At 34.9% G+C, this 26,676-nt stretch overlaps 1 protein-coding gene and 1 pseudogene across 1 annotated transcript; both read right to left on the bottom strand.

Moving 5' to 3' along the window:
• Positions 1-8,914: 8,914 nt before the first annotated feature.
• Positions 8,915-18,124, bottom strand: LOC100252092 (plastid division protein PDV2-like; annotated as a pseudogene).
• Positions 18,125-18,988: 864 nt separating this feature from the next.
• On the bottom strand, positions 18,989-24,818 carry LOC100255635 (uncharacterized). Its single transcript, XM_010649535.3, has 12 exons — positions 24,579-24,818; positions 24,263-24,388; positions 23,749-23,818; positions 23,170-23,250; positions 22,599-22,715; positions 21,771-22,208; positions 21,135-21,541; positions 20,766-20,865; positions 20,597-20,656; positions 20,431-20,517; positions 20,181-20,309; positions 18,989-19,795 (listed from the first exon to the last, which is right to left on the bottom strand). The coding sequence occupies exons 2-12, from the start codon at positions 24,346-24,348 to the stop codon at positions 19,493-19,495; spliced, it is 1,878 nt and encodes a 625-aa protein (XP_010647837.1). The 5' UTR covers positions 24,349-24,388; positions 24,579-24,818; the 3' UTR covers positions 18,989-19,492.
• Between the last annotated feature and the right edge of the window lie 1,858 nt (positions 24,819-26,676).

The following is a 26,676-nucleotide window of genomic DNA, read 5'->3' as shown; positions in this document are numbered from 1 at the left end:
AGGATAATGTATGTCTCGCAGACTGTGCGACCACGCACACAATTCTTCGAGATAAAAAATATTTCCTCGAATTGACATTAATAAAAGCTAATATAAGTACCATATCTGGTACTACAAACTTAGTTGAAGGCTCTAGAAGAGCAAATATAACGTTGCCAAATGGAACTAGATTCCATAAAAATGACGCTTTATATTCTAGCAAATCCAGAAGAAATTTGCTCAGTTTTAAAGATATCCGCAGAAATGGATATCATATTGAAACTATGAACGAAGATAATGTAAAATATCTTTACATTACTTCCATTATATATGGCCAGAAGCTTATATTGGAAAAACCCCCCGACTTTCTCCTCTAGGTTGTATCATACAACCATAAAGCCTATTGAATCATATGTTGTCGTGAACCAGAAGTTCAACGACCCAAAAGTTTTTGTCCTTTGGCATGACGGGCTAGGTCACCCAAGGTCTTCAATAATGCTTCGAATAATCGAACACTCACATGGGCATCCACCAAAGAACTAGAAGATTCTTTCGCCTAATGAATACTCATGTGCTACCTGCTCACAAGGTAAATTAATTATCAAACCATCTTTTACTAAAGTCATATCTGAGTCACCGATCTTTTTAGAAAGAATACATGGGGACATATGTGGGCCTATCCATCCACCATGTGGACCATTCCGTTATTTTATTATCTTAATAGATACTTTTACTAGGTGGTCACATGTTTGTCTCATTTCTACATGTAACGTTGCCTTTGCTAGACTCATTGCACAAATAATCAGATTACGAGCACAATTTCCAGATTATCCAATTAAAATAATACGTCTTGATAATGCTGACGAATTTACTTTTCAAACATTCATTGACTATTGCATGTCAGTAGGGATAAATATTGAGCATCATGTTGCTCATACTCATACCCAAAATGGTTTAGCAGAATCCTTCATCAAACATCTCCAATTAATAGCTCAACCATTACTAATGAAAACCAAATTACCTACTTCCGCCTGAGGACATGCTATTATGCATGCTACAACTTTAGTTCGTATTCGACCTACAACTCACCATGAATACTCCCCTTCACAACTTGTGCTTAGAAAACAACCAAATATCTCTCACTTACGAATCTTTGGTTGTGCAGTATATGTACCAATTGCACCTACACAATGCATTAAAATGGGTCCCTAATGAAGACTTGGGATTTATGTAGGTTTTGATTCTCCATCTATCATGAGATATCTTGAACCTTTGACAGGCGATGTTTTTACAGCCCGCTTTGTGGATTGTCATTTTAATGAGAGTGTTTTCCCGTCATTAGGGGGAGAAAAGTTGATTCCTGAAGAACGACGAGAAATTAGTTGGAAGGCATCTACTATGACCCATCTTAATCCTCATACAAATCAATGTGAACTAAAAGTTCAAAGGATCATTCATTTGTAAAATCTTACAAATCAATTACCAGATGCATTCATTGATACAAAGAAAGTGACAAAGTCACATATCCCGGCTACAAATATTCCAGCACAGATTGATGTCCCTGTAGGACAGTTAACAAATGAATTTAAGATACACCTGAAGCGTGGTAGACCTGTCGGCTCAAATGATGTAACTCCTCGGAAGAGGAGAACCCAAGAAAAACTTGGCACTCTTGAAGAAGCCATCAAAATGACTGATCAATTTAAAATTGATAAATCTATAGCCCTAGAAGAGACACAAATAATGCAGAAAGCCCCTAAAGAGGCACATATTGAACAAGAAGCCCATGAAGAGTTACATATTGAATGAAAAGCCCCTGAAGAGGCATAGGTACCTGAAAATTGTGAGATATCAGTAAGTTATGTACACATGGGAGAAAAATGGGATCGAAATAATATTGTTATTAACAATATTTTTGCTTTCCAAGTGGCCTCTGAAGTCATAAGAAATGATGAAGATCCCGAACCACGAAATGTGGAAGAATGTCGACATAGAAATGATTGGCCAAAATGGAAAGAAACTATATAGGCAGAGTTAAACTCATTAACAAAACGAGAGGTTTTTAGACCTGTAGTTCAAACACCTGAAGATGTAAAACCTGTTGGGTACAAATGAGTATTTGTACGAAAACGCAATGAGAATAATGAGATCATAAGATATAAAGCGCGATTAGTAGCACAAGGTTTCTTGCAGAGACCTGGTATTGACTACGAGGAAACATATTCTCCCGTCATGGACGCAATCACATTTTGTTTCTTAATTAGTTTGGCAATCTCAGAAGGACTGGATATGCATCTCATGGATGTTATTACAACATATTTATACGGATCCATGGATAATGATATATACATGAAAATCCCTGAAGGATTTAAATTGTCTGGAGCAAATAGTACAAAGCCTCATAGCATGTACTCAATCAAGTTACAACGATCCTTATATGGATTAAAGCAATTTAGACGCATGTGGTACAATCGCCTTAGCAAATATTTGCTAAAAGAAGGGTATGTGAATAACCCTATATGCTCATGCATCTTCATTAAGAAATCAGAAACAGCATTTGCAATTATTGTAGTGTATGTTGATGACTTAAATCTTGTTGGAACTCCTGAAGAGCTCACAAGAACAACAAATTACTTGAAAAAGGAATTTGAGATGAAAGATCTTGGAAAAACAAAATTTTGTCTCGGCCTGCAGATCGAGCATTTTCCAAATGGAGTTTTAGTACAACAATCAACATACATTAAGAAAGTTTTGAAGAGTTTTTATATGGATAAAGCGCATCCTTTAAGTTCTCCAATGGTTGTCCGATCACTTGATGTGACAAAGAACTCATTTCATTCTTACGAAAAAAATGAAGAGTTACTTGGTCCTGAAGTATCATATCTTAGTGCTATTGGTGCACTTATGTATCTTACCAATTGTACACGTCCAAACATTGTTTTTTCTATCAATTTATTAGCAAGATACAGTTCTGCTCCAACTCGAAGACATTGGAATGGTATCAAACATATATTATGTTATCTTCACGGAACTATTGATATAGGTTTATTTTACTCAAGGGAATTAAAGCAACAATTGTTTGGATATGCAGATACAAGATATCTTTCAGATCCACATAAGGGTAGGTCACAAATAGGGTATGTGTTTAATTGCAATGGTACTGCTATTTCATGGAGATCTGTCAAACAAACAATGGTGACCACATCATTAAATCATTAAGAAATACTGGCAATTCATGAAACAAGTCGTGAATGTATATGACTAAGATATATGATCCAGCATATTCGGGAATCATGTGGATTCTCCTCTATCAAAGGTAACCCGACAATATTATTTGAAGATAATGTTACATGCATTGCACAAATAATAGAGGGTTATATTAAAGGAGATAGAACTAAACACATTTCACCAAAATTCTTTTATACACATGAATTCCAGAAAAGTGGTGAAATTGATGTGCAACAAATACGCTCAAGTGATAATCTAACATATTTATTCACAAAATCATTGCCAACCTCAACATTCAAGAAGTTAATACATAGGATTGGAATGCGTCAACTCAAGGATATCGACATGAGGGAGAGTATGCTTGTAAAAGGGTGTTAGTGTACTGTACTCTTTTTTCCTTCGTCCAGGTTTTATCCTACTGGGTTTTACTAGAAAGGTTTTTAACGAGACAGTCCTAATATACCAAGAAAAGAATATTGTACTCTTTTTCCTTTACTAGGTTTTTCCTATAGAGTTTTTTACTAGCAAGGTTTTAATGAGGCATATTCTTTTAATATGGTGATCATCCAAGGGGGAGTATTGTAAATGAAGTGGTGAGTGACCACATTGATGGTCATTTATGAACTCCATTTACTCATCTTTAAGATGAGTAATGGGAGTTCATATTATGAAGCCTATAAAAGACTTCTTACACTCCATGTAAGAGCATCCTGAGAAAAAGAAAAAAATTCTCTTCCTCTCATTCTCTCTCTCTCTCTTTCCTTCTTTCATTTTCTCAACTCTCTTATTTGATTTCTTCTTCCCTATTATATATCAAAGTAAGATATATTTCATCTCTACTACTTTGATTTGCATTGTATTTGTCCTTATTTTACAACAAAAATAGAATTATTATGGTTACATGAATAGTTGTGCAATAAATACCAAAAAAACTTATGTGAAAGGTTAATGAGTATTTTGGTCTTTTGATATCATATATCATTTCCATCAATTATGTAAGTTATATGGAACAAACCTTAATTTTTGGGCCCAACTAGGCCAAAAACACAATTGTACGTGTCCCATGATTTTATACCAAGCAAAGTACAAAAACAAACAAATCAAAGAAAAAGATGGAAAGATTAAGAGAAAGGCTCGTCCTAAAATTGAAGTAGTGATGGTGTGTTCAAATTCTCAACCTCATCAGCTGATTTTTGTTGTTGGATTGGGTTGGGTCCTAGTGGACAGGCTTAGGTTGGGTCCAAGTGGAAAAGCTTGGGTCCTAAACTAAGGGATTATGGTGTTGGTTTTGAGATGTTTAAACAATTCTAAGGGCACTGTAATTGGACCAAGACGTTTTCAATTAGAAAATGTGAAGTCACAGAGACCTTGGGGAGCATTCAATGAATCAATGATATTGCAGAAAGACATTCACTTTCTTTTTGTCACACGGCATGATGTATGGATTATTTATTTATTTATTTTTTTAAAAAGTTCTTTTAAAAACTATTATTAAAATATCATTTTTTTAAAAATAAATATAAATATACGATTCTTTTGACCACTTCTTTTATTTGTATATTAAATTTGTTTTTTTAAAAGAAGAATTTACATTTTACAATGAACTTGTCTTTTGAAAAAATGAGTTCACTTTTTTTATTAAATTTTTCTTTCTAAAAGATGAGTTTCCTTTTTTTTTTTTCTTAATAGTTTTTATATTGAACTCTTCTTAAAAAAGGACTTCATTTTTTTTTTATTATAAACTCATTTAAAAAAAAAAAAACGAGTTCATTTTTATATTTTACTTGTCTTTGTTGGGATTGAATCCTACAAAACATGACATAATATAACAAGTTAAAATTCATTTAGAAATTATATTTATTCACGCTTCTTAGTTTCTCATTTATTATTTTATATGCATTAATTGGTTATTTGAGTATGTACATATCATACTCTTATATTATATATGACTTGAGTACATTAGGAGTTGCATATAGTATGCAAGTCACTTATTCAATTAGAAGATAGTACGATACAGTCTTTATTGAATTGTCTAGATGATCCTTTTTCTTGCTCAACATGGAAGGGTTGAATTTCTTTATTTGTTGGAGAGATCGGTAAAAAGCCAGTTGAATTCTCCCTCTACCATGCCTTATTCTTTATTAGGGTTTTGGACCATTCTTAGTCAATAAAATAGTCTCACATATAAAAGTTTAAAAGTTTTAATAAATCATTACATTTAGCATTTGGAATACGTTTTACAGTTATTTTAGGAAGTGTTTTTAACCTTTTTAATATTTAAAATATTACACAAATGACATAATCTATAGTAAATCATAACGTAAGGTTATCAATTATCATGATTCACTATGATACTACATGAACTCTCAACTTTAAAAAATTTAGAGTTTGCGGCCCATATTGGAGAAATGAATTATACAACATTTTAATGAACCTCTGGAACAAATGTGCATTTCATCTATATGCAGAAATTTTCTTTTTTCTTTCTTTACCTTCACCTGTAAATTCTTGAAAGTTAGATTTGAAGAATTATCATAAAAAGAAAAAAAAAATCTCTAAACCATTAATAATTTAATGAAATTTCTTATTTTTAATTTTCAAGTTTTTAGAACCGCTTGGTTTTCGGTTGTCATCTTATGTATGTGTGATATCTCATACTGGATAGTGGAGAAAGTTCTTGATGTTATACAAGTATGAACTCATTTTAATTATATAAATGCATTTTAAAGTAGTGAGAGTCCTTTTAGGTCAAAAGTGAACAATATCTACATGATTGGATGCAAATCGTTACTATATGTGTAAAAGAAGGTAGTAGGGTCTAGATATCTTAATTCTATTCAATGCTTTTATCATGTCCAAAAAGTTGCAAAGCATGATTGAATAAGAAAAAATAGGCTTTTTTCATAGCTAATGAACCTTAGTATGGCCAATGGACAAAGAACAAATCTGAACTAGAAGAGATGAAATCTTGTTTGTTTTGCAAGAAATAAAAATCTTCTTAATTTATACACTTACAAAATGGGGTTATCTGTTTTAGGCAAAAATTAATGATAATGCCTCTACAACATCTGATTTTTGAATGTTATTCAAATGGGAAATGTTATTCAGCTAACATTCTTGTATGGCTTCAACTTCCAGGTTCCAACATCGCCGGCTATTTGATAAAATTTAATATTTATTATTTAATGATTTAAGTTGACTTTAAATTAAATTAATGATGTTTTTTTTGGCAAATAGAAAAAACCAATATAATTGGTTTTTTCTATTTAGTTAAAAATAATATATTGATATCAACTAATATAACTAAAGTGAACTTGTTATTAATAAATTCAGTTTAATTATGTTAGTTGATATTAAAAAGTTATTTTTAGCTTAATAGAAAATATCAAATATTTTAGTTTTTCTATTCAATAAAAAAAAAAACACTATAAATTGTTGACTTAAAATTTATTACTTAATTCTTACTTCACATATTAAGGTTGCTTAATAAAATTAACTTATAACTTATTTTTATTAATCAAATTGACATATTTATCCTCATAAATTATAATTAGGATAAAAGAAGTTGAGTAGCAGTGGAAGTCGTAAAATAACAAAGGGGATTGTGAAGGTAAGTAGGACAAATGAGGATGAAAAGGTAAAATAAAGATGTACACTTAAGAATAAGTTAATTGTTTTTATTTATTACTTAAAATTGTTTTCGACTTTAAGTCATCTTATTAAGTAATTTTACTAAACATATTTAATTTATTTAATAACTTAAATTAAGTTATTAAGTTAGTTTACTAAACACTCACTTAGAAGATGTTTGGTAAAACTTAATATTTATTACTTAATGACTTAAATTAATTTTAAATTAAATTATATTTAAGTTGTTAAGTTAAAATTCATTATTTAATTCTTACTTTAAATATTAAGGTTGTTTGATAAAATTATCTTAAAACTTATTCTAAATCAATTAGGGCAAAGAAGATGGAGTAACAGTGGAGGTCGTGAAGGCAATTTGGACAAATAGGAATAAAAAAATAAAATAAAGATGTAAACTTAAGAATAAATTAATTATTTTTACTTAATCCTTAAAATTGTTTTTGATTTTAAGTTACACCATTAAATTATTTTATAAAACATACTTACTTAATGATTTAAATTAAGTTATTAAGTTATTAAGTTGTTAAGTAAATTTTATCAAACATCCACTTAGTGGTGTTTGTTTTTTGACTGAATAGAAAAAGCCAAATATTTTAGCTTTTTCTATTCAGCTAAAAGTAATCTGTTGACATTATTCAATATAATTAAATTGAACTTATTGATAACAAGTTCATTTTAGTTATATTGGATGATGTCAATATGTTACTTTTAGCTGAATAGAAAAAGCCAAAATATTTGGCTTTTTCTATTCAGCCAAAAAACAAACACCAGTCTAACCCTTAATTTTCTCCTTACCATCCATTTTTCTGCCTAGAAGCTCGAAGAATCCCCAAAAAGATGGAACAAAATCTTAAAACTTTCTTTCCTTCCAACCAAACAAAACACAACAGAAATAGTAACCCTCTTCTCAAAACTATGAACAATCATTGGAAAAATGATAATTTCTTCAGTCGAGGCCCCGTTTGGGAGTTATTTCGAGAGAGTTGGAAAATTACACCTAAAAAAAACTAGGTGTATGACAAATTTTCAAGAATCACTTCTTAAAATCAGTGTGTTTTTTCAAAAGTAACCATTGAAAAAAGCATTTTAAAAGCTTGTGTCCTAAACCAAGGGATTATGGTGCTGGTTTTGAGATGTTTAAACAATTCTAGGGGCACTGTAATCGGACCAAGACGTTATCAATGTAAAAAATGTAAAGTGACACAGACCTTGGGGAGCATTCAGTGAATCAAATACTGTAGAGAGACATTCACATTCTTTTTCTCACCTGGCATGATGCATGCCATGCAGGCCAAAGCATTTCTCCGGTCATGGAGACTGATGAATTGACAAGAGAAATACCGATACATCATTGAATGTGCTTTTTACCTTCTACTTGATGTTGTAAGATCTAGGGCTGCAACATGACCAGGACCGATCGGCTTCCTATAAGGATTAGGATTGAACTTGAGTTAGAAAAATATCAACTTGAAACCAAAAGAATTAACATATTGATAGATGGCTTTTTAACCAGCCCAGATTGCAGGTCTAGTAAGATTCCAATCTGCTAAAAAATTGATCTTCAAATCATTAGTAGTTTACTGCAAACTTTTTTTATCTGTTCTTAGAATTATATGCTTTTCAGTTCTCATCCAATGTATGTGTAAAAGAAGGCAGTAGGCAGTATGTTCTGCATATCTTAGCCATATTCCATGCTTCTATCATGTCCAAAAAGTTGCAGAGCATGATTGAATAAGAAAGAATAGTCTGTCTTGATAGCTGATGAACCTTACCATTGACATTTGACAATGGACAAAGAACAAATCTGAACCAGAAGAATGAAATCCTGTTCCTTATAAAATGGGGTAATTTGTTTTTGGCAAAAATTGATGATGGTGCCTCAGTAACATCTGGTTTTTGAATGTTGGTGGCATGGGAAATGTTCTTCTGCAAACATTCTTGTATTGCTTCATCTTCCAGATTCCAAGATCACTTTAGTCTAACCTTAATTAATCTTTTCCTACCATCCATTTTTCTGCAAGGAAGATTGAACTTTGAAGAAACCCAAACCCCAAAAAGATGGTACAAAATCTTAGAATTTTCTTTCCTTTCAACCAAACAAAACAGAACAGAAATAGTAACTCAGTTCTCAAAACTATGAACAAATACTAAGACCTTGCCAAAGATTTTATTCCAGCACACACCTAATGAATAAGCCCAAAAAACAACCAAAACAAACAGCTCCTGTGTATCAATACATTTATTTAGTCTTATTTCATAGATGATTAGATCGCAGACGTCTAAGAGGACGGCTTCATCTCTGATTTGATAGCAACAACCAACTGATCATAAGCTTGTGCCCATGCATTCTTCATTTCTGGTGACCACATTTCAGGAACTGCTTCCTTTATTGTTTCCAACAATGCAAACTTTGTAACCTGTATGATCAGAATGATTAATTTTTCGGGTTCAAAAATTGTCTGCACATAATCAGATTGAAAGAGTTACAGCATCTTGAAATTGTCATACACTTTATAACAACTATATGTACCTCATAGTGTTCATCAAGTACACCAGATTTGTAGTGAACAGAACCTAGTTTCTTCAGGGTAGAGTCTCTCACTGTCACTTTGCCAGCTTTTCGAAGTTGAACAGCTGATTCACAAGTCTGCACAAAATTACAGAAAGAATCAGATATGGAAAATCTGCTAAAACTTGTAGCTTGTGATTTAATATTTTGATATACAGACATGTAATTTTCATGGCTGAAGTTGGTTGGATGGGAAGAATCAAAAGATTTGTTTGAAAAATATTTTCAAAGATTCTTCCCCTTATAAAGTACGTAAATTTTGTGTAATCATATTGATTACTTTGTGATTTTAAAATGAGGAGAGACTAAGGAAAAAGTAGTTGAGGAGGATTAATAATGCAGTCTTTGGATGGTTGCAGGGGAGGCATGTTGGACCACTAGAAAATTATTGGAGGGCACTCTTCCTTTTTTGTAAGATCCAATAGGAATATGATTCACATATTCTATCTTGGTGGGGTTTGGTTGAAAAGCCCCCACTATATTATAAGCAATAAAGGAATAGGATTCACACCTATGGATGATTAGAACAATGGTTTTTTATAATCCTCAATTATAGGGTCATCTTTAATGATTCATTTGGGGGGAAAAAAGTTACTAACCATAACAAAAACAGCCATAGCATGGGACTTGAGCTTTGGGTTCTTCTCTAGGGGAACCTTTGAGTCTTTCAGGAATGAGAACAGTTTTTGAGCTGATGGTGCAATCTCAAATATTCTGCAAAATTTGAATCCAACACTTCCCAATCAGAAACCAAAGTTTTATTCAATTTTTATATATCATCAAGAAATAAGGTAAATAGCAACATGTAGAGAAGGATAAGGAAAATTTGACTTACTTTAAGAAGAATTTAAGACCCAACTCTCCAGAATTCTTCTTCATTGAATTCCATGACTTCACCACCAGAGCTTCTTGCTCCTCTGTGAAGCCTATTATATTATATTACAGAGAAGTTTGTCAGTAGAAGAAAGAAAGACATTTAAAAAAAAAAAGAACAGTCCAAAAAAAAAATCTCATTTTTCTAAGAATTATCAATATTTGAAGGTGGACATCTTTGAAAATGTAAAAAATAAATTTTTTTTCCTAAAAATAAGTTCAATTTTCATAGGGAAATTAAGCCACAGTTTGCAAGATTATTCCACTTAAATATATCTATTTTGTTAGTTCTATTTTCAAAAGAGAAAACAGCTCCTATTTTGAGACCCACAACCACATAATGGATATAAAGTCAAACCCTAAGCCTATAAAGAAAAGTAAAAAAATTAAATAATAATAATAGAGAACACTCACAAATGGTGGCATCTGAAGCAGGACTTTGGTCACTGATGAGGCTCATGGTTGGATAATGGGAAAAGCTGATGATTTTGAAAGATGGGTTCTCTCTTGGGTGGAGATTTAACATATATAGGAAGATGAAATTAACCCTTGATGGCATTGGGGAGCCAGTTCTTGGGGTCTATTTTTCCTGAAGATTGACATTATCCATGTGGAAAGTCACACCTGTCCCAAAACTAGGGGCAGTTTTAGTAATGGAACATGGTTTTGGATTGCTTCAACATTTATGTATTCATTGAGTGCCACATCCAATTCATTTGGACATTTGCCAAATGTACAGTCCCAATAAAATAAACTACCATGCAGAAGAATCCAAATTAGAACAAATTTCTTTCTTGGACCAACTACCAGAGGTCTCAAGCCCACCACCCTCTTTGAATGAGTTAAGAATTCACCTCATAAACAAAATTTTTCTTGTCCCAATCCATTTACATGGTTAGAGCAGCAAAATTTTAGGCCATGAGAACATTCAAAAAGGTTAGTTAATTCTTTATTATAGTATTCACAGTATATGCAGAATGGTAGGTTTGAAATAGGCTTAATCCAAGTTCTAGGGTTATAAATTATATTTGCAATGGTACTTATTGATCCATTATTTTGACTACATAAGAAGTTCTTTCATGTTTAATAAAACTTTTACAATATCAATATAGTTCTTTAAAAATTACGTCTCTTCCTTCAACTTTAGCTTCCAACTAGAGCAAAAGATAAGAAGTTATCCCAAACAAGACTTTACCCAATCGCTGGTTTCTTCTCAACAAAAGGCATTCAAATAAGGAATCTTTTTGTCTCATTTCTCCTTATAGGATCAAGATCTCTTAGTACAAGATCCTGAGATCAACATTTTCTTCTGTCCATTACTATTGACAACACTTGATACATCCATTCCATTGCATGATTGAGGATAATTTATTTCACAAATTTGGATGAAACTATGAAGCAATTAATTCAACCATACATCAATGAAGTTTGTAGGTAAGAGCAAATGGAATGTTCGCAACGACCCAAAGTCAAAATTATTAGCAAGAAATGTCTATTGAATCTAGACTTTTCTCGAGCCGTTCTCTTGAAGGAGACCTCTTTTTCTTTTAAGAAGTTTGAGGAGGCTTCATTTCTTTCTTGATAGCAGCAACCAGTTGATCATAAGCTTCTGCCCAAGCACTCTTCATCTCAGGTGACCACATATCTGGAACTGCTTCCTTTATAGTTTCCAGCAATGCATACTTAGTGACCTGTTAACATTGAAAAAATATTAAAAACTGCTGATGAGCAACCTCTATGCAAACTGCCAAGCACTAGAGCCCATTTTGGGCACATTGACTACCAGGAGTTATGTTGTCACCTCAAAATGTTCATCAACAACACCATATTTGAAGTGTGTAGCACCCAAATCAATCAAATTTGATTCTCTCACAGTGACTCTGCCAGCCTTCCGAAGTTGTATTGCTGATTCACAGGTCTGCAAAGTAATTAAAAGCCATATTTTAGCACAAATATGCACAGGAATGTAGCTAATGGAGGACCTATTACAATTTTGAAAACATAACCTCACTTTCCATCATTAAATTCATTCACTGGCCTAATCTTTTGTTTTTCCTATCAGATTTTTGGATGGAAACAATCTACATCCTCCAATCTCAAATCCAGTGTAAGGTTGTTGGATCTTCCAGCAATCCCATCCCAGGTATTTAAATTTGTTTCTTTCAAAGGATTAAGACAGACCTGTTACTAAGAATTAGGCCAAGAGCTTGGCTTGGTTGAAGCCCTGTCCAAGGTTGTTGACATAGATGTAATTAATTGAGCTTGTTCATGAGCCCAATGGAATTCTACCCCACTTGAAAGATGATTCTATTGAACTGCTCAAATCTATAGTGGATTTTTTAAAGCTTGACTTCTTATTCAATCAAGCTTAAAATTCAATCTTGAGGTGCCATCTAATTAGTAGACTAATGCTTTATAAACCGGAGCTGCCTCGCGAGCAGCCTGGACCTATAATGGACCCATTGATGCCACACCCCAGTGGGCAGGAACCGATGATCCACATTGAGAATAAAACGGACTAACCATAACAAAGACAGACAAAGCATGAGGTTTGAGCTTTGGGTTCTGCTCCGGGGGAACATCTGAATCTCTCAAGAATGAGAATAGCTTCTTTGCTGATGGTGCAATCTCAAAGATCCTGCAAATTCAAGCCAACAACCATCACTCACTCCACTAGGATTAATAATTAACATTTCTATTAATTTTTTTAATCCATTTGTAAACTAATAAATTACTTTGTTCAATATAAGGAAAATTAAATCAAACTGAGAAAGATGATAACCTTAAAAAGAATTTCAAACTCAATTCTCCAGCATTCTTCTTCATTGAACTCCATGATTTGACCACCAGAGCTTCCTGTTCTTCTGTAAAAGCCCTCACTTCCAATCTTCTACACTTCTCCACACCTTTATAAAAACAACCTGAAGGATCTCAATCAAAAGGAAACTTTTTCCAGAACACTATCCAAAAGGGGAAAAAGAATTACTTGTAATTAATCTTGGAGTTCTACAAAAAAGGCCTTGTACTGATCCATCTCTCCTGACCCATGACAGCTCCAGGGATTGGCGATATAATGATGTTGACCCAGATCCGTGTGTAGCACAAATCTTGGAGATATTCTTGGCATCCTGGGTTGCTGCAGCAGAAAAAGAGTGACTTCTAGTAGAAGTAATTCCAAGGGAAAAAGAGCAAAGATAGAACGAGAATGGATACTGACCATTAGAGATTAACATGGTAGCAGTTGTAGCAGGAGTCTTGGTGTTCAACATTGTATTCAAGGCTTGCAGATGGGGACTTCGAAAGCAATCAAGAGGAGTAGCTGTTCAAAAAGTAGAGACAGTGGCAAGTACTTGAAGATAAAAAGACAAAGGGAGAGATAAAATTGGCCTTTCATGGCTCGGAGGAGGCAATGTTTAATTATTTTCTGGGCTAGCCGCCAAAACAATAGGCTTTATGCGGGGAAGGAAAAATTGACTTGGACTTTGAATTCCTTTGGCCCTGTTAGCCATTTAAATGGAAGCTTTTTTGACAGATTGCCCATCAGATGGGGATGGATTCAATGATTCAATGAATCCAACAGGGATTAAAAAATAGGATGCAAAACCACATACAGCCATAAAAACCACAACCTCCAAATGGGTGAGGTTTCAAAGGTCCAAACACAGAGAATAGAAAGAACAAGGAAGGGTGAGGTTTCAAAGGTCCAAACACAGAGAATAGAAAGAACAAGGAACAAGAACTCACTTCCAGAAGATCGATGCCATCCATGTTCTGGAAGCCTAATAGGGCCAATGTCACCTATGACTTGGGGCTCAAGCCACAGCCTTTTTTACCACCGGTTGGGCTTGAGCTGCAGTTGCATGAGCATTAGTTATGTTCTAGGACAGTTTATTGCCTGAGCAAGTATGAAAACAATCTCAAGAAATACGCAAATGGATGAATTCTGCAATAAGCCCATGCCAGTGCACATTTTCTTAAGGCAGAGTGCACACTGTTGGATTTGGAACAATAAAATCTTTCATCATTTGATATGAAAATTTGAGAATACCCCAAAGCACATGATACCAATAGGAGTAGACATTATTCAAATAGATCACTAACTACTAGTAAATTGTAAGAAACGCAGGCCCTTGAAGAAGAAATTCAATGACATTGTGTCAAAAGAGAAACCGGATATGCACAAAAACAAAATTAATGCCATTTTATCCGCAACCATAGTTTACATCGGGGGTTGCAACAACAGACTCAAATGGAATTTCAACTCTCTCCTTCACAAGGCACCGAGCCTCCCCATCTTCCAGCACCAGTACTTTCCCAGGAGGGCATTCAACAGTGTTTGACCTCTTTTCTTCAGTTGCTGACTGCTGAAACAGGCCCAAAATATTGAAATAGGCATCCCTTTTCCTGAACCTAGGCTCAACACCAGCCAGGCTTAGAATAGATATCACACCAACTAGGGTAAGCACCATCTTTGCGCCATTGAAGAAAATTCCCAGCCCTTTGGATGTGTTTTTGGATCCGGAGTGCATTTGATTTCTCTCTGACTCATTCAGTTTCTCATTCTCTTCATTTGTTGAGTCACCAGCAGTGACCCCATTTTGATTAGACTTCCGCATGAAAGGGAAGTGTGACATATGACCATTGTCTGCAACAAGGGAGCGTGGGGGACGGCTTGGATATGGGGGCAGCAGGAGATCATTGCTGTGCTCCACTGTCTCACTTGCAAATGCAGAAGCCTCGTGAATCACTTCCAAGTCCTCCCCTTTATACTGCTTGAGCTTCTTGAGTAACTTCTGGCGACTGTAATCAATCTCAGCCAAGGCAGCTTCTCTCTCATACCACTGCTGCTGTTGTAGACCCTGAACATCAAGACAGATTTCAATAGGTCCAAATCACACGTGAAAAGAAGAATATGAAGATTTGTAAGGATAATACAAAACTTTCTTCTTCTCAACTACTCCAACTTCACTTGTGTTTTAGAAAACAGAATTTTGACAACTAGGGTGAAAAATAACAATGAAAAGACAAGTGATCTATGTTTTCATGGCAATGCATGTTCCAGCAACATGCTTAGAATAACTCCTTGTTTGTGATCCTTTTTGGGGTGGCTTGGGACTTGTGTGGGAAAGAAGAGGAAGAAAGTGTGGCTTTCAGCTCCCTTATGTCTTTTTTTGATAGTTTGGAAGGAAAGAAACAGTAGGGCTTTTGAAAATGAGGGTCATTCGGTTCAAGGGTGTAAATTTTTTTTCCTTTGTAACCTATGGGCATGGGCCAAGGAGTTTTTAGACTTTGGCCCCCTTCCATTGTGGATTTTGTAGATTGATTAGGCTCTATTTCAGGGGTTCTTTAACCTCTTTTGTATACCACTTGTATACTTTGGGGTGCTTACTTGATGTGCCTTTTTTCTTTTTATTAATATACGGCTATTTATTCATCAAAAAAAAAAAAAAGAAATATAAGGGGAAAAGAAAAAAAAAAAGGGCAGGCATGCACAGAAGGGGAGGTACTCAAATCACTAAATACTCTTCCAAAGGGAAATCATCTGCCTGCCTCTGTACATTAACATTATATTTGGAAGTTAATTCAAGGAAAAGTCACCGCTGATGAACAGCACTCTGTACATTACCAGTTATGTCTACCAGAATTTGGATAAATTACCCAGGCATTTTATGGTAATAGACTAAAGCAATTCATCAAAGCCAGCAGTGAAATAACAAGTAATTGCAAAAATATGAGCCACGAGTGCACTATTAGAAATAATTAACTCAAGACATCAGAATCCATTCATCTTGAAGTTTATTCCAAAAGTTAACTAGTCACAGGAAGTATCCTGGCATACTAGCACAGAACATATAAGGTAAGCATGAACCTGAGATTAGGAAATGGATCAAACTGAAACAAAAGTGGTACCAGTACAGATCAACAATGAGGTGTTCAAAAGGGACTGACCAAAATGAACTAATCTGAACTAAACTTCATGAGATGAGCTTGGGGGCTCATAATCTGGGGCAAACACAAGCTCAATAGGGCCTGGGCCTGAAGTGAGATAACTAGTGACCAGATAATTCTAAGATGCTGAGCTCAGGGTCAGTCAGGTAACAATTTTCTAAGGCTCATCTTGGCTCCACTTAAATTTAATGCTATTAAACACTTATTCTTGTGAAAGCATTCTAAATATTACCTATCCCATCTTACCAAATAAACAAACTGATTCAATAAATAAATAAATAAATAAAAGGTTGGGGAGGGTTTGTGGGAGATTCCAGGATCAATAAAAGCAAATTGAAAACAACAAAAATGCATGAAGCAGATTTATTTTCAACTAGTGGACTATATAATACTGTTAGAAACCAACTAGGATCAATAAAAGCTAAACCAAATATAATCATATTTCTGGGTTACACAGTTAAACCGAGCATGAAGAAGCAAGCATTATTAAATATATCATTTCTCTAGCCACTATAAATGCATCTGAAGACACATTCTGGTACCCATAACTTGAGTGTTCCTTGGATTAATCAATACTAAACATCAGAGAATAATGCACATGAACCAAACCCTAAATTTTGGCATCAAATTATGAGATTCCCATCAGTGCAGATGAAGTTCATGGAGGATCACCAACTAAATAAATAACTACTCAAAAAACAATCCTGAAAACGAAGTTGCTTGAAGGATTGATCAATACTAAACATTCGAGCATAATGCACATTAACAAAACCCTAAGTTTTGGCATCAAACTATGAGATTCCCATAAGTAGAGATGAAGTTCTTGGAGGATCACCAACTAAATAACGACCCAAAAAACAATCCCGGGCACGAAGTTGCTTAAACATAGTATGAATGAAAAGGGAACTTCAAATGTTTAAACTACTATCTGTATTGCACAAAAATAAGGGGTACTATCAGAATAAAGAGAAAACAGTATCAATAACAGAGGCAAACAAATTAGGGCATGCATGGGTTACTGATGAAGACGCGTTTGGTGGGCAGTTTCCCAAACCGTTTCCCTTTTTCCCCAAAAGGAATTTACTGGAAACCAGAAGTTTTGAGAATCATTAAAAAAATAGTTCTCTGCATTTCCAAGAACCCAAACCCTAGAAACTAGAAACAGCGAGCACTCAAGAATTATTAAAGAATTTGTTTTCTACATTTTCAAGAATCCAAACCCTGGAAACTCGAAGGGCGATCTCTGAAAAGTTTCAACAACTTTCCTTTTCGAGAACAACACTATTCTCAGTTCCCCCACCGAACACACAGTATTTCACCCACCATCGTCCCACAAAAATAAGAGGGTTTCCATTTCTCATGCATTTTCCCAGCCATTTTCCCAAGAGCCAAACCAGCGTTAAACCCTAAAACCCTAAAACAACGAAGGGGCAGAATAGAGAGAGAGAAAGACCTGCAAGGAAGAGAGCTGGGACTCGAGGGATTCAAGGGCATCACGAATGTTCAAAAGGGTCTCCGAAGCAGCCTCTCCCTCTTCCTTCTCTTCTCCTTCTTCAACTTCATCTCCTTGGGTAGTGGCTTTGTGGATGCAGTTAGTGAACTTGGATCGAAGCTCCGACGCTCTAGCCAACACCACCCCAATGCCCTCTTCATCCATCTCCCTCTCTCTGCGCAAACCGCTAGTGGTTTCTAAGAAAGTTGGGTGTGGAGTTTCAAAGCAAAACTATTGGATTGAAGAAGCGCCAAACAACAATGGTTTGTCCTATGATATAATATCAATATGTGATTGTAGACATTGTGCTCTCTCACCACATATGTGTATGCCAGCCAAACCCCATAAAACAACAAAATCAATCTTCCCCTTTTTTCTTTTTCTTTTTCTTTTTCTTTTTCTTTACAAAGATTAATCCCTCCTTTCTCTTCATGGAAATTCCAGACTTGTTACGCCATATAGTATGTACTGTGAATTTGGTATATATAAGACATTTAAGAATTAGCTTTTCTAAACATGTCTAGAGTACAAAAATGTCATAAAAAATATGAAAAATGTAACATAATATTCGGGTACGAAGAATGTGACTACGATACAAAAAAATAAGATCAAACATGAGTTTTCTTCAATTCTAAATTAATACAATATGAATTCGTCTTTGGTTTGGCAGAAAATACCTCCAAATTTTCTTAGCATTGTAAGAAAAAAAAATGGCAGAGTTTGGGAATGCTTGTAATTCTTTCATTTTCAGTCTCTTGGGAAAAGAATGGGAACTGTGGGGCAGAGAAAAGGGACACTCACATGGAGTGGGATAGTGAGAGTCATAGGGAGGTTGGTTAACAACCCTCTTTTCTCATCTCATTTTTCTTATTTGTCCTTTATTAATCACTCTGAAGTAGCAGCTCACACTTTCCACAGATTTGATGGAACATTGAATATATATCCGATCTGGGCTACTATTTTAGCTGCATATTTGAAAATTCAAAACTTCAAAAAGTGAGTAGACAAGAGAGGACTTCACTTTTGATAAAAATTTGTGAATGAATGTACCTACCCAGAGGATTTTCTCAGCTAGCTTGATTCTCAAGAGCAAACAGCTCCAAATACATGTAAAGATCAAGTACTTAAAAAGTCTCTGTAATGACAAGGTTTTTTTTTTTTTTTTTTTTTTTGGCCCCTTTCCCTTCTTTTTAATCACTGTGTTATCACTTCTGATTTGTATCATCTACCCAGTCTATGTGTGGTTCAAACTTTAAATCAAAGAAAACACTGATTTAGATTGCTGAAGATACTTTCTATTACAGAAGCAGTATGAAAAAATATGATGTTTTCAACAAGCTGAATATATATAGCCACTCTAGTCATCATCCATCTCCTGTACTCTGATTTTGTTTTTGTGCATGAAAAGTTGTACAATTTCAGGTGCTGCAGAGGGGAATGACAGCCAGATCACAACCATGGCCTTCTAAGAAGACTGGTGATCAGACCAGATCAAGTGTATGCTCAAGCATGTCACAACTACATTCGAGTCAGATTCAAAGCAGTTTGTATGCTCAAGCTCAATGAGCTTGAGCCTGTTTGATCACCGTTCTTCTAAGAAACATGATCTCAACTCTGGTATCTGAGTTGTTGGTGTGCTTCCTTCAAAAAATTCAGTGATGATTCTTCTATATGAAACCAACTCATTTGAACTCACCAATACTATTATTTTCATTATCCCCTTGAGGATCTCAGGCATATATCAGGGCATGAAATCACTTTGGTAGCTCTCTTGAAAGCAGATAACGGAATGCGAAGTTGTGAGGGGTCCATTCTATGCTCTTCCAAAATTTTCCATGCTGACCCCAGTGGATGCCCTTTCCCAAGCTGTTAGGCATACAATGCTCAATGATCTCCACCAGATCAGCTTGACACAAACCAGATTCCTTGGAAAAAGACTCCACAAGCTTTGGTAGAAGAACTTTCTGTCCCTTGTGTAACCTGAAGGCGGTTCGGATGTACTCTTCTTTTGCAACTTCCAACTCCTGGAACACGTTCTTTGGTGTGTATATGCGGGCCTGAAAAATTCATACACAGCCAATATGATTTAGTATTGAACAATTACAATGATTTCATGCATCTTTTCATTTTACTATCAGTTTTCAATCATGGTATCGAAAGATGATTGGAGCCATTTGAGATATAACTTCAGCTCAAGATCAACATGATATGATAGTTGTGAAGATTCTAACAAAGATGTGTCTGACCTGATGTGTGTTCTCTCAAGAATAAGTTTTATGGGATGTTTTTTCTATAAAGAAGAGTTTTATGGGATTGTTGGCAACTTCTAAACTAGCCAAACAAGCAACATTTTTTTATGTTGGATGAATCACAAGCAAAATTTTGCAGTTAATTGAAAGCAGCTTTTGTGCTAGAAGCGCGAGATCAAGGGCATAGATGTACCGAAGGATCAGAATGGCTTCCTGAACAGAGTGCAAAATGCAGGAGAGGCTCAGGGTGCTCAATGCCATATGCTTTCCTCTCATCTCGAGCCTTGAATTTCTTTGTTGATGAAAACAACGACCAGAGCCACTACAAGCAGAAGTAAAGCTTCATCAGCCCCATTAGCACACAATTAGTCTGAAAGGAAGGAAGAGGATCATGCAGTTGAACACACAAATACTGATATTAAGAACCAGGGAACAGGATTTACTTGTCCAGGGCGAGCCAATCTGCATCCTAAAATAGAATTCTGTATCATGTCTACGCTTATGGTGTGACCTCCCACATTATATGCAGCCTGAACCATGCCTCAAATTATGATGACAAAAGTGCATAACATTTCCTTTTTTAAAGAAAAACAAAGAAGCAATACTCACCTTGAGAAGTAAAGAAATTCTCTTTAGATTATTTTGTGGAATCCCATAAACCAAGAATGCCTGTAGGACAACAAACCATAGATTGATTGCATATTCTCACAGCCTCACAGCACAAACATAAATGAGATAATCAATGACGTTAATATATACTTAGTTGTATGACCATTACATGCATTATTAGTGCATTGTGTACATTAATCCAGAAAGCTAGCTTCTCCTCATGTCTCATCTTTCTAGGATCAACTTGTTCCAACTGATAAACAAGTGACCTGCAATGGAATAGTTCTCATATTTCAATCACTCATAGTAGCAAAAAATTAATCATGAGAATAGGGTTTAGAAAAAGAAAAAGAAAAAGAAAATTCCCCTTCATACAATAAAATTATTTTCAGTGATACATAGCAGAAAGTTTTATTTTCCTTTCCTCTATTTCCTTTGCCTCAAAACAGAGCTTTAAGGAAAGAAATACTTGTTTAAAACAGACATGATAGCACAAGTTGAAAATTTTGAAGGATTTAACAGAGTGAGGAAGACTCACCGAAATTTTTGTAGCATGGGCCCAATGTCTCTTAACTTTTTACTGTCTCTACAAATCCATTTCACTTCCACCATTGTGCAGTATGGTCCACTGAATTCCTTCGACTCTTCAATGTGGAAAGGGTTATCCAACACTGAATTGAAAGATGAATTTTTACGGCATTGTGGGCTCCACATATCACACTGGCCTCGCGGAGAAAACTCATTCATTGATAATGGGGAGGAAATAGGAGAGGAAGGATAATCATTATTGGACAAAGGGGGGTCTGCAAGTCTGCAATATATGGCTGAGATGCACTTAATCATCTCCTCAGAGAGCCGGTTTGGTGTCATTGGATCATGATCACAAATGTTGGTACCAAGATGCTCTGCCAGGCTGATTGCATTTGAAGGAGCATTGTCAGCACGCTGCAGATGAAAAATTACTTAGAGAAGCCTCAAATTATCATTTAATATCAACAATCTAAGGACATATACTATGTTAAAAATAACATTGTTTGGATTTTGAAAAAGGGAAAATAGTTATCAAAATAATGATTTAAAGTGAGAATAGGACAACAAGATTTGGGAAAATTCTCCTTCTAGCCAATATATAGTTTCCTTTTGGTTTTTTTTTCAGATGAATTGAATAAGTTACCTCCAGCATGGACAAAGGTAGAGAATGGTACGAGTCTACAGCTTTGGCTAGAGTTTGCATTGAAGGAGAAGTTCTAATCGGACAAGTTGAACGTTGAGATAGGGAGGAATGGCTGCGATGAATGCTAGAATCCAACAACTTATGAGGTCCCCAAATGTCATTGCATTCCTTTGGTGGATTGTCAATTGAATCTCGGGGTGACAAAAGATGGCTAGAGTGAATAACTGAATTTTCAGTCTTTGATATGATCTTATCTCCAGAAACTTCTTGAAACATCCTTCTATGGGCAGTTGAAGTTGACTTTATTCTATCATCCACGGTAGAAACGGATGAAATTTGTCGATCAAATGTTTTCCGGTACAATGAGAGAAGATATTGTTCCAGGTAGACAACTTCCAGCTCCAAAACCGCAATTTCCTTGATCAGATTCTCAGCAGGCTGAAATAAAGTAGAAGCAACACCAAATGGTCAGTATCAGCAAGATTAGTTCGAGGGAAAATGTAAGCTAAATAAAAAGGTAAAGTAGAAGCAAAATCAAAGTCAAGCTAAATAAAAAGATTTGTCCTAGTGTCAGCAATGAGGTTCAAAGACATTCTAGACACTTTTCTTGTTCTTTTCCTCAGCAAACATGGTTCAGACTGTGTGTTTTGCTTTTTCGAAATTCTTGTTGCCAAACAATCACAATGCCAATGAGTAAACTCAGAATTGTTAGAGACCAAGACAGAAAAAGATCAATGCTTTCAGATGAATACTGAATCAAAGTACATGGATATACATATGAATAAGAAAATTACAATAACAAACATGTTATTGAAGGGAGAGAGCTACCTTGGGCACTGAGTTTGCATTTATGGTATCATGGGAGAAAGACCTATAACCCAATGCCTTCTCTAATGCACGTCGAACCAGAAATTGGTCTTGTAATCCCTTCTGAAGCTGTAGAATCTATAGAAGAAAACAAAATGAGTGAAAGCTAACAACATGATGTGCACTAAAAGAACATGGACTCAAAACATACTGAACAAGGTTTTTTTTTTCAATTTATAGTTTAGTACTGTGGATTTTTTGTATTTGGCCACTGATCCTGCTCCTGGTTCATAGTTCTTTCATGTTCAGTTTTTTGAGAGCCTGGTGTTAGAAAGATTGAAACTTGTGTTTGTGTCCTCAATATATAGAACTGAAGGGTATTAAAAATCAGAAATAAAACTTATCAACGGTTCTAAGTAACCTTCAATTTCGTAAGTACTAGAAATAAATGGGAGAATTCAAGAAGTAAAATGAATTTGTTTCATTCAAACTTCAGAACAAACTATTCCAAATGCCTTTTCAAGCTGGGTTAATACTCCCCATATAAAGTACCCAGATCAACAAGTTTAGTTATTATTATCATTTATTTTACCTCTTGCTTCAAAGAATTCTGAACCTCAGCTCTTGGGGACTGCTTCTTTGCTTCAACAGAGCTTCTGAATTGTCCCATATCCTATATGAAACAAAGTCTCAAAGTCAAACAGTTGGGACAAACTTGTAAATCCATAGATATATATTCTGAATGAGAATTGTCCATACAAGAACCCAAAAAAAAAGGGAAAAAAACTAAAGAACTTTTTTGTTATAAATGCAAATTTTTCAGTCGGTATATCTTATTTTGGAATATTTTTAGCACCTGAATTTACATATGGTAATGTTCATCTATTACCAAAGACAAGTCATCTATGGATGATATCTTGGGGTTCATGCAGATTCAGTATTGTCCCTTTTACCATTATTATAAATCAAGTTATTAAAATTTTGAACAAATCCCGAAATTCGAAACTACCTATTATAGAGGAAAGGCTGGGAAATCAGTCATGGGTAACATGGTACTGAAGATTTTGATCCATGAGAAACAGAGGGATGTGATTTTCATTAAGGAAAATGAGAAGAAAACCCTCATTTTAGTCGGTAAACCAAGAACAAAGAATATAAATGAAATTCTTACCAACCCAAGACGGTGAGAAGCTTTGAGAATGCTACTTGGTTTCTCCTCAAATTTTCTCTTAGCAGGGTCACTGTTAAAAACGAAACTAGTCTCAGCAGTATAGCAACACATAATGAAGTAACTTTGGACATGTGGCTAAATCCAACACAACAGAAGGGTCTAACAGTGAGAACAAAAACCAGCAGTTTCTCCCTCTTCATTCAGGGTTCCTCCTTGCTTTCATCTACCATACTAAAAATAAATACACTCAAGAGTTTTGATTTCTATGAAATTTGCATGAACACAAGGCAGTAGGACCAAAGAGACAATTTATCTAACAGCTAATGGGTTTTTCTCTGGCACAAAACATACGAAAATTGGCATATAGAGCTTGAATGCAGCTTTTAAGCCTCTGGCTTCCCTCTTTACCCACAAACCATAGTCATATGATTTTAACTTGGAACTCCAGAGAGAACAGGAAAAGAAAAAGGAAAAGAAAATGGACAGCTTGGAAATGGTTTCAATGAAGATATACCTCATGGAACGCCTGTGGTTTGAAGTTGTTACCTCCATGAGGTTGAATGGTTTCAATGAAGAACCCTGCCACTTCACTTCATGCATAGTATTGGTGTAAAACCACAACTGGGTCCAAACCCCACTGCTGAAGGAAAAAGAAAAAGAAAACACTGAAACAGCATTAATTGTTGCAAACATTTCACCAGATATAGACAAGAGCCCAAACAAAGAAAGCATAAAAAAGAAGGAACGAAATCAAGAAACATTAAATTCTAACAGAGGAGACTGCTCACAAAACAACATAGCATACACGGATAGTGAGAGAGACTACTCACACAGATGGGGTTTTTTTTAATATTTTTGAAAAGCTGAATCAAATCTGCAGATTCAACCCCCAAATGGAATCTCAAAAAACCAGTAATTCAAAACTCAAAAAACCCATCTGTTCTTTTGAACTCTGGAGCATGGAAGTGTACATTTGCAAGTCTTTTCTGCCTATATATCTATATATATTATATATGGCTTATTGGTTGAGAGGGTGGCCAATGTTGACTAGTCACTTGTCTAAGAAAGCAATGCCACCTTTGTTGTAGCTTTTGCAATGGTGGGCTTTTTGCATTGCATTAAAAGAAGCAAATCAGTTCGTGCCCCGAAGAATGTTACACTGTGGACAAACAACCAAAAGGGACCAGAAAGAGGGATGTGAGAGGTTTGGTACCCAACTGTGAGTGTGTGAATGTATAGGAGAACTCCATCGAGCTTTTCACTTAGACCTATGATTTCAAGAGTAAAAGCTTTCATTTTCTCAACAGATATCTTGAAAAAATAAATAATAAAAACAGTGCTATTCTTCTAATGATTTTTCAAAAAATTATATCACAAATGTTGATGTCATTGAATGAAAAACAAAAACAAAAAAAAACCCTTACTTTTGAAATTATTAGCAATGTAACCTCTAGTTACTTTTGAATGATATCTTGCATCGTTTTCAACACTATATATATGTAATAAACTTCTCTTAACCATGTAAAGCAAGCAAACCATTACAATAGATATCGGAACCAATCCCTGATGACTCGATGCGGGACTTTGTTTCTCGATTGGAGGTATCCATTTGTCTAACTCTATAATCCAATAAGGTATAACTAGAACATTGTGTTTACATGATAGACAATTATAATATTTCATAACATTTAAGTAGTTTCTTGTAATTACTTCAAATCATGTTAGCATTATAAAACATTACAACCACCATTTCACAAGTCCCATTCACTAATAAACTAAAAATCATATAGTCTCAAGGATTTACTATCTTCATTCATGTCAAAATTTACATTACTATAAGCATGTGTATCATGTAAGAGAAACGTCATCGATCTTGACTTACATCCTCCTTTGTTAGCTTACTTTTTTCTTCCTTTCAAATGGAGTGTCTCACCACCCCCCTTTAAGAGGATTGTAGCAAAATTCAGAAAGGGAGCATTCCAGTGGTGTTGGTCCCTAAAAACCAAAAGGCTAGCATTTAAAAAGAGGATAAAAGTAACCTCAAAAGGGCTGAAAGTTAGAGGTCAAAGCATATACAGTGTATTGCTTGATATGAATCCACTGGTTTGGTGGGCTTTCCATTGTCTTTTTTTCCTTTGATAAATTAGGATACAACTAAACAAACTCCTTTTTGCCTGAGTCCAAAAGCTTTTAACCTTTTCTGGGGTTTGGTTGCTCCACAAGAACAATGCCGGTTGTCTCTGCCATTAAGTGCAAGAAATCAGGGAATTACTGCTTCTTATGGTTGTGCTTATGGGTCTGTTTGGGTCCTTATCTCCAAAGTAGAAGGGTATTTGTGTTCCAAAAGTACAGACTACAAAAGAAGAAATTCTAGGAATCTTCTCCATAAGTGAACACTTCAACCCACTTTCTAATTTTTGTTTTTAAAAAACAGAAATTTCTCCATAAGAGTATAATAATTTTTTTTTTATATTAATATTTATAATTTTTATTATAAAATTAAGAATATTTATAAATAACTATTTCATAGATGTATTAGAGAAAAGGACTTGGTGAGAATACTTACTTTCCTTTTCACAAGGCACCAAGTTCTTGGCTATATGTTGTCCCATACACAGGCACATTTTCTTGGCCAATTTAGAGCTTGAAAGTGGAAGTTTCATTCGCATTCTCATTCCATCCATTCTAGTGTTCAAACTTCAAACCCAGTTATCATTTTCATGGATTTGCAAAACCCAACATGCAGATTTTTGAAACTCACCATAATATCTCAGATTGACACATTCCCATTTTTAGTCTCAGACTAGGATTTCAATTTTACTCATTAATGGATGTGACAAGACCCCTTATTGATCCAGGCTAAATCCCATAAATAATGCATCCAAAAAGTTCAACCTTGGCTTTTTATCCATTTAAAAAATCCAATGT

Source organism: Vitis vinifera, chromosome 3, assembly GCF_030704535.1.
Source record: "Vitis vinifera cultivar Pinot Noir 40024 chromosome 3, ASM3070453v1".
Taxonomy (NCBI): Eukaryota; Viridiplantae; Streptophyta; class Magnoliopsida; order Vitales; family Vitaceae; genus Vitis; species Vitis vinifera.
This window is presented reverse-complemented; position numbering and strand designations above follow the sequence as displayed.

Excerpts from the sequence above, each read along its gene's own strand:
- LOC100255635 (XM_010649535.3), bottom strand. The coding sequence starts at position 24,348 with ATGCATGAAGTGAAGTGGCAGGGTTCTTCATTGAAACCATTCAACCTC. Across the intron at positions 20,866-21,134 it reads CCCATGCTACAAAAATTTCG|GTCACTTGTTTATCAGTTGG; the intron begins GTGAGTCTTCCT and ends ATTCCATTGCAG. Across the intron at positions 20,310-20,430 it reads GATTGGCTCGCCCTGGACAA|TGGCTCTGGTCGTTGTTTTC; the intron begins GTAAATCCTGTT and ends TTCTGCTTGTAG.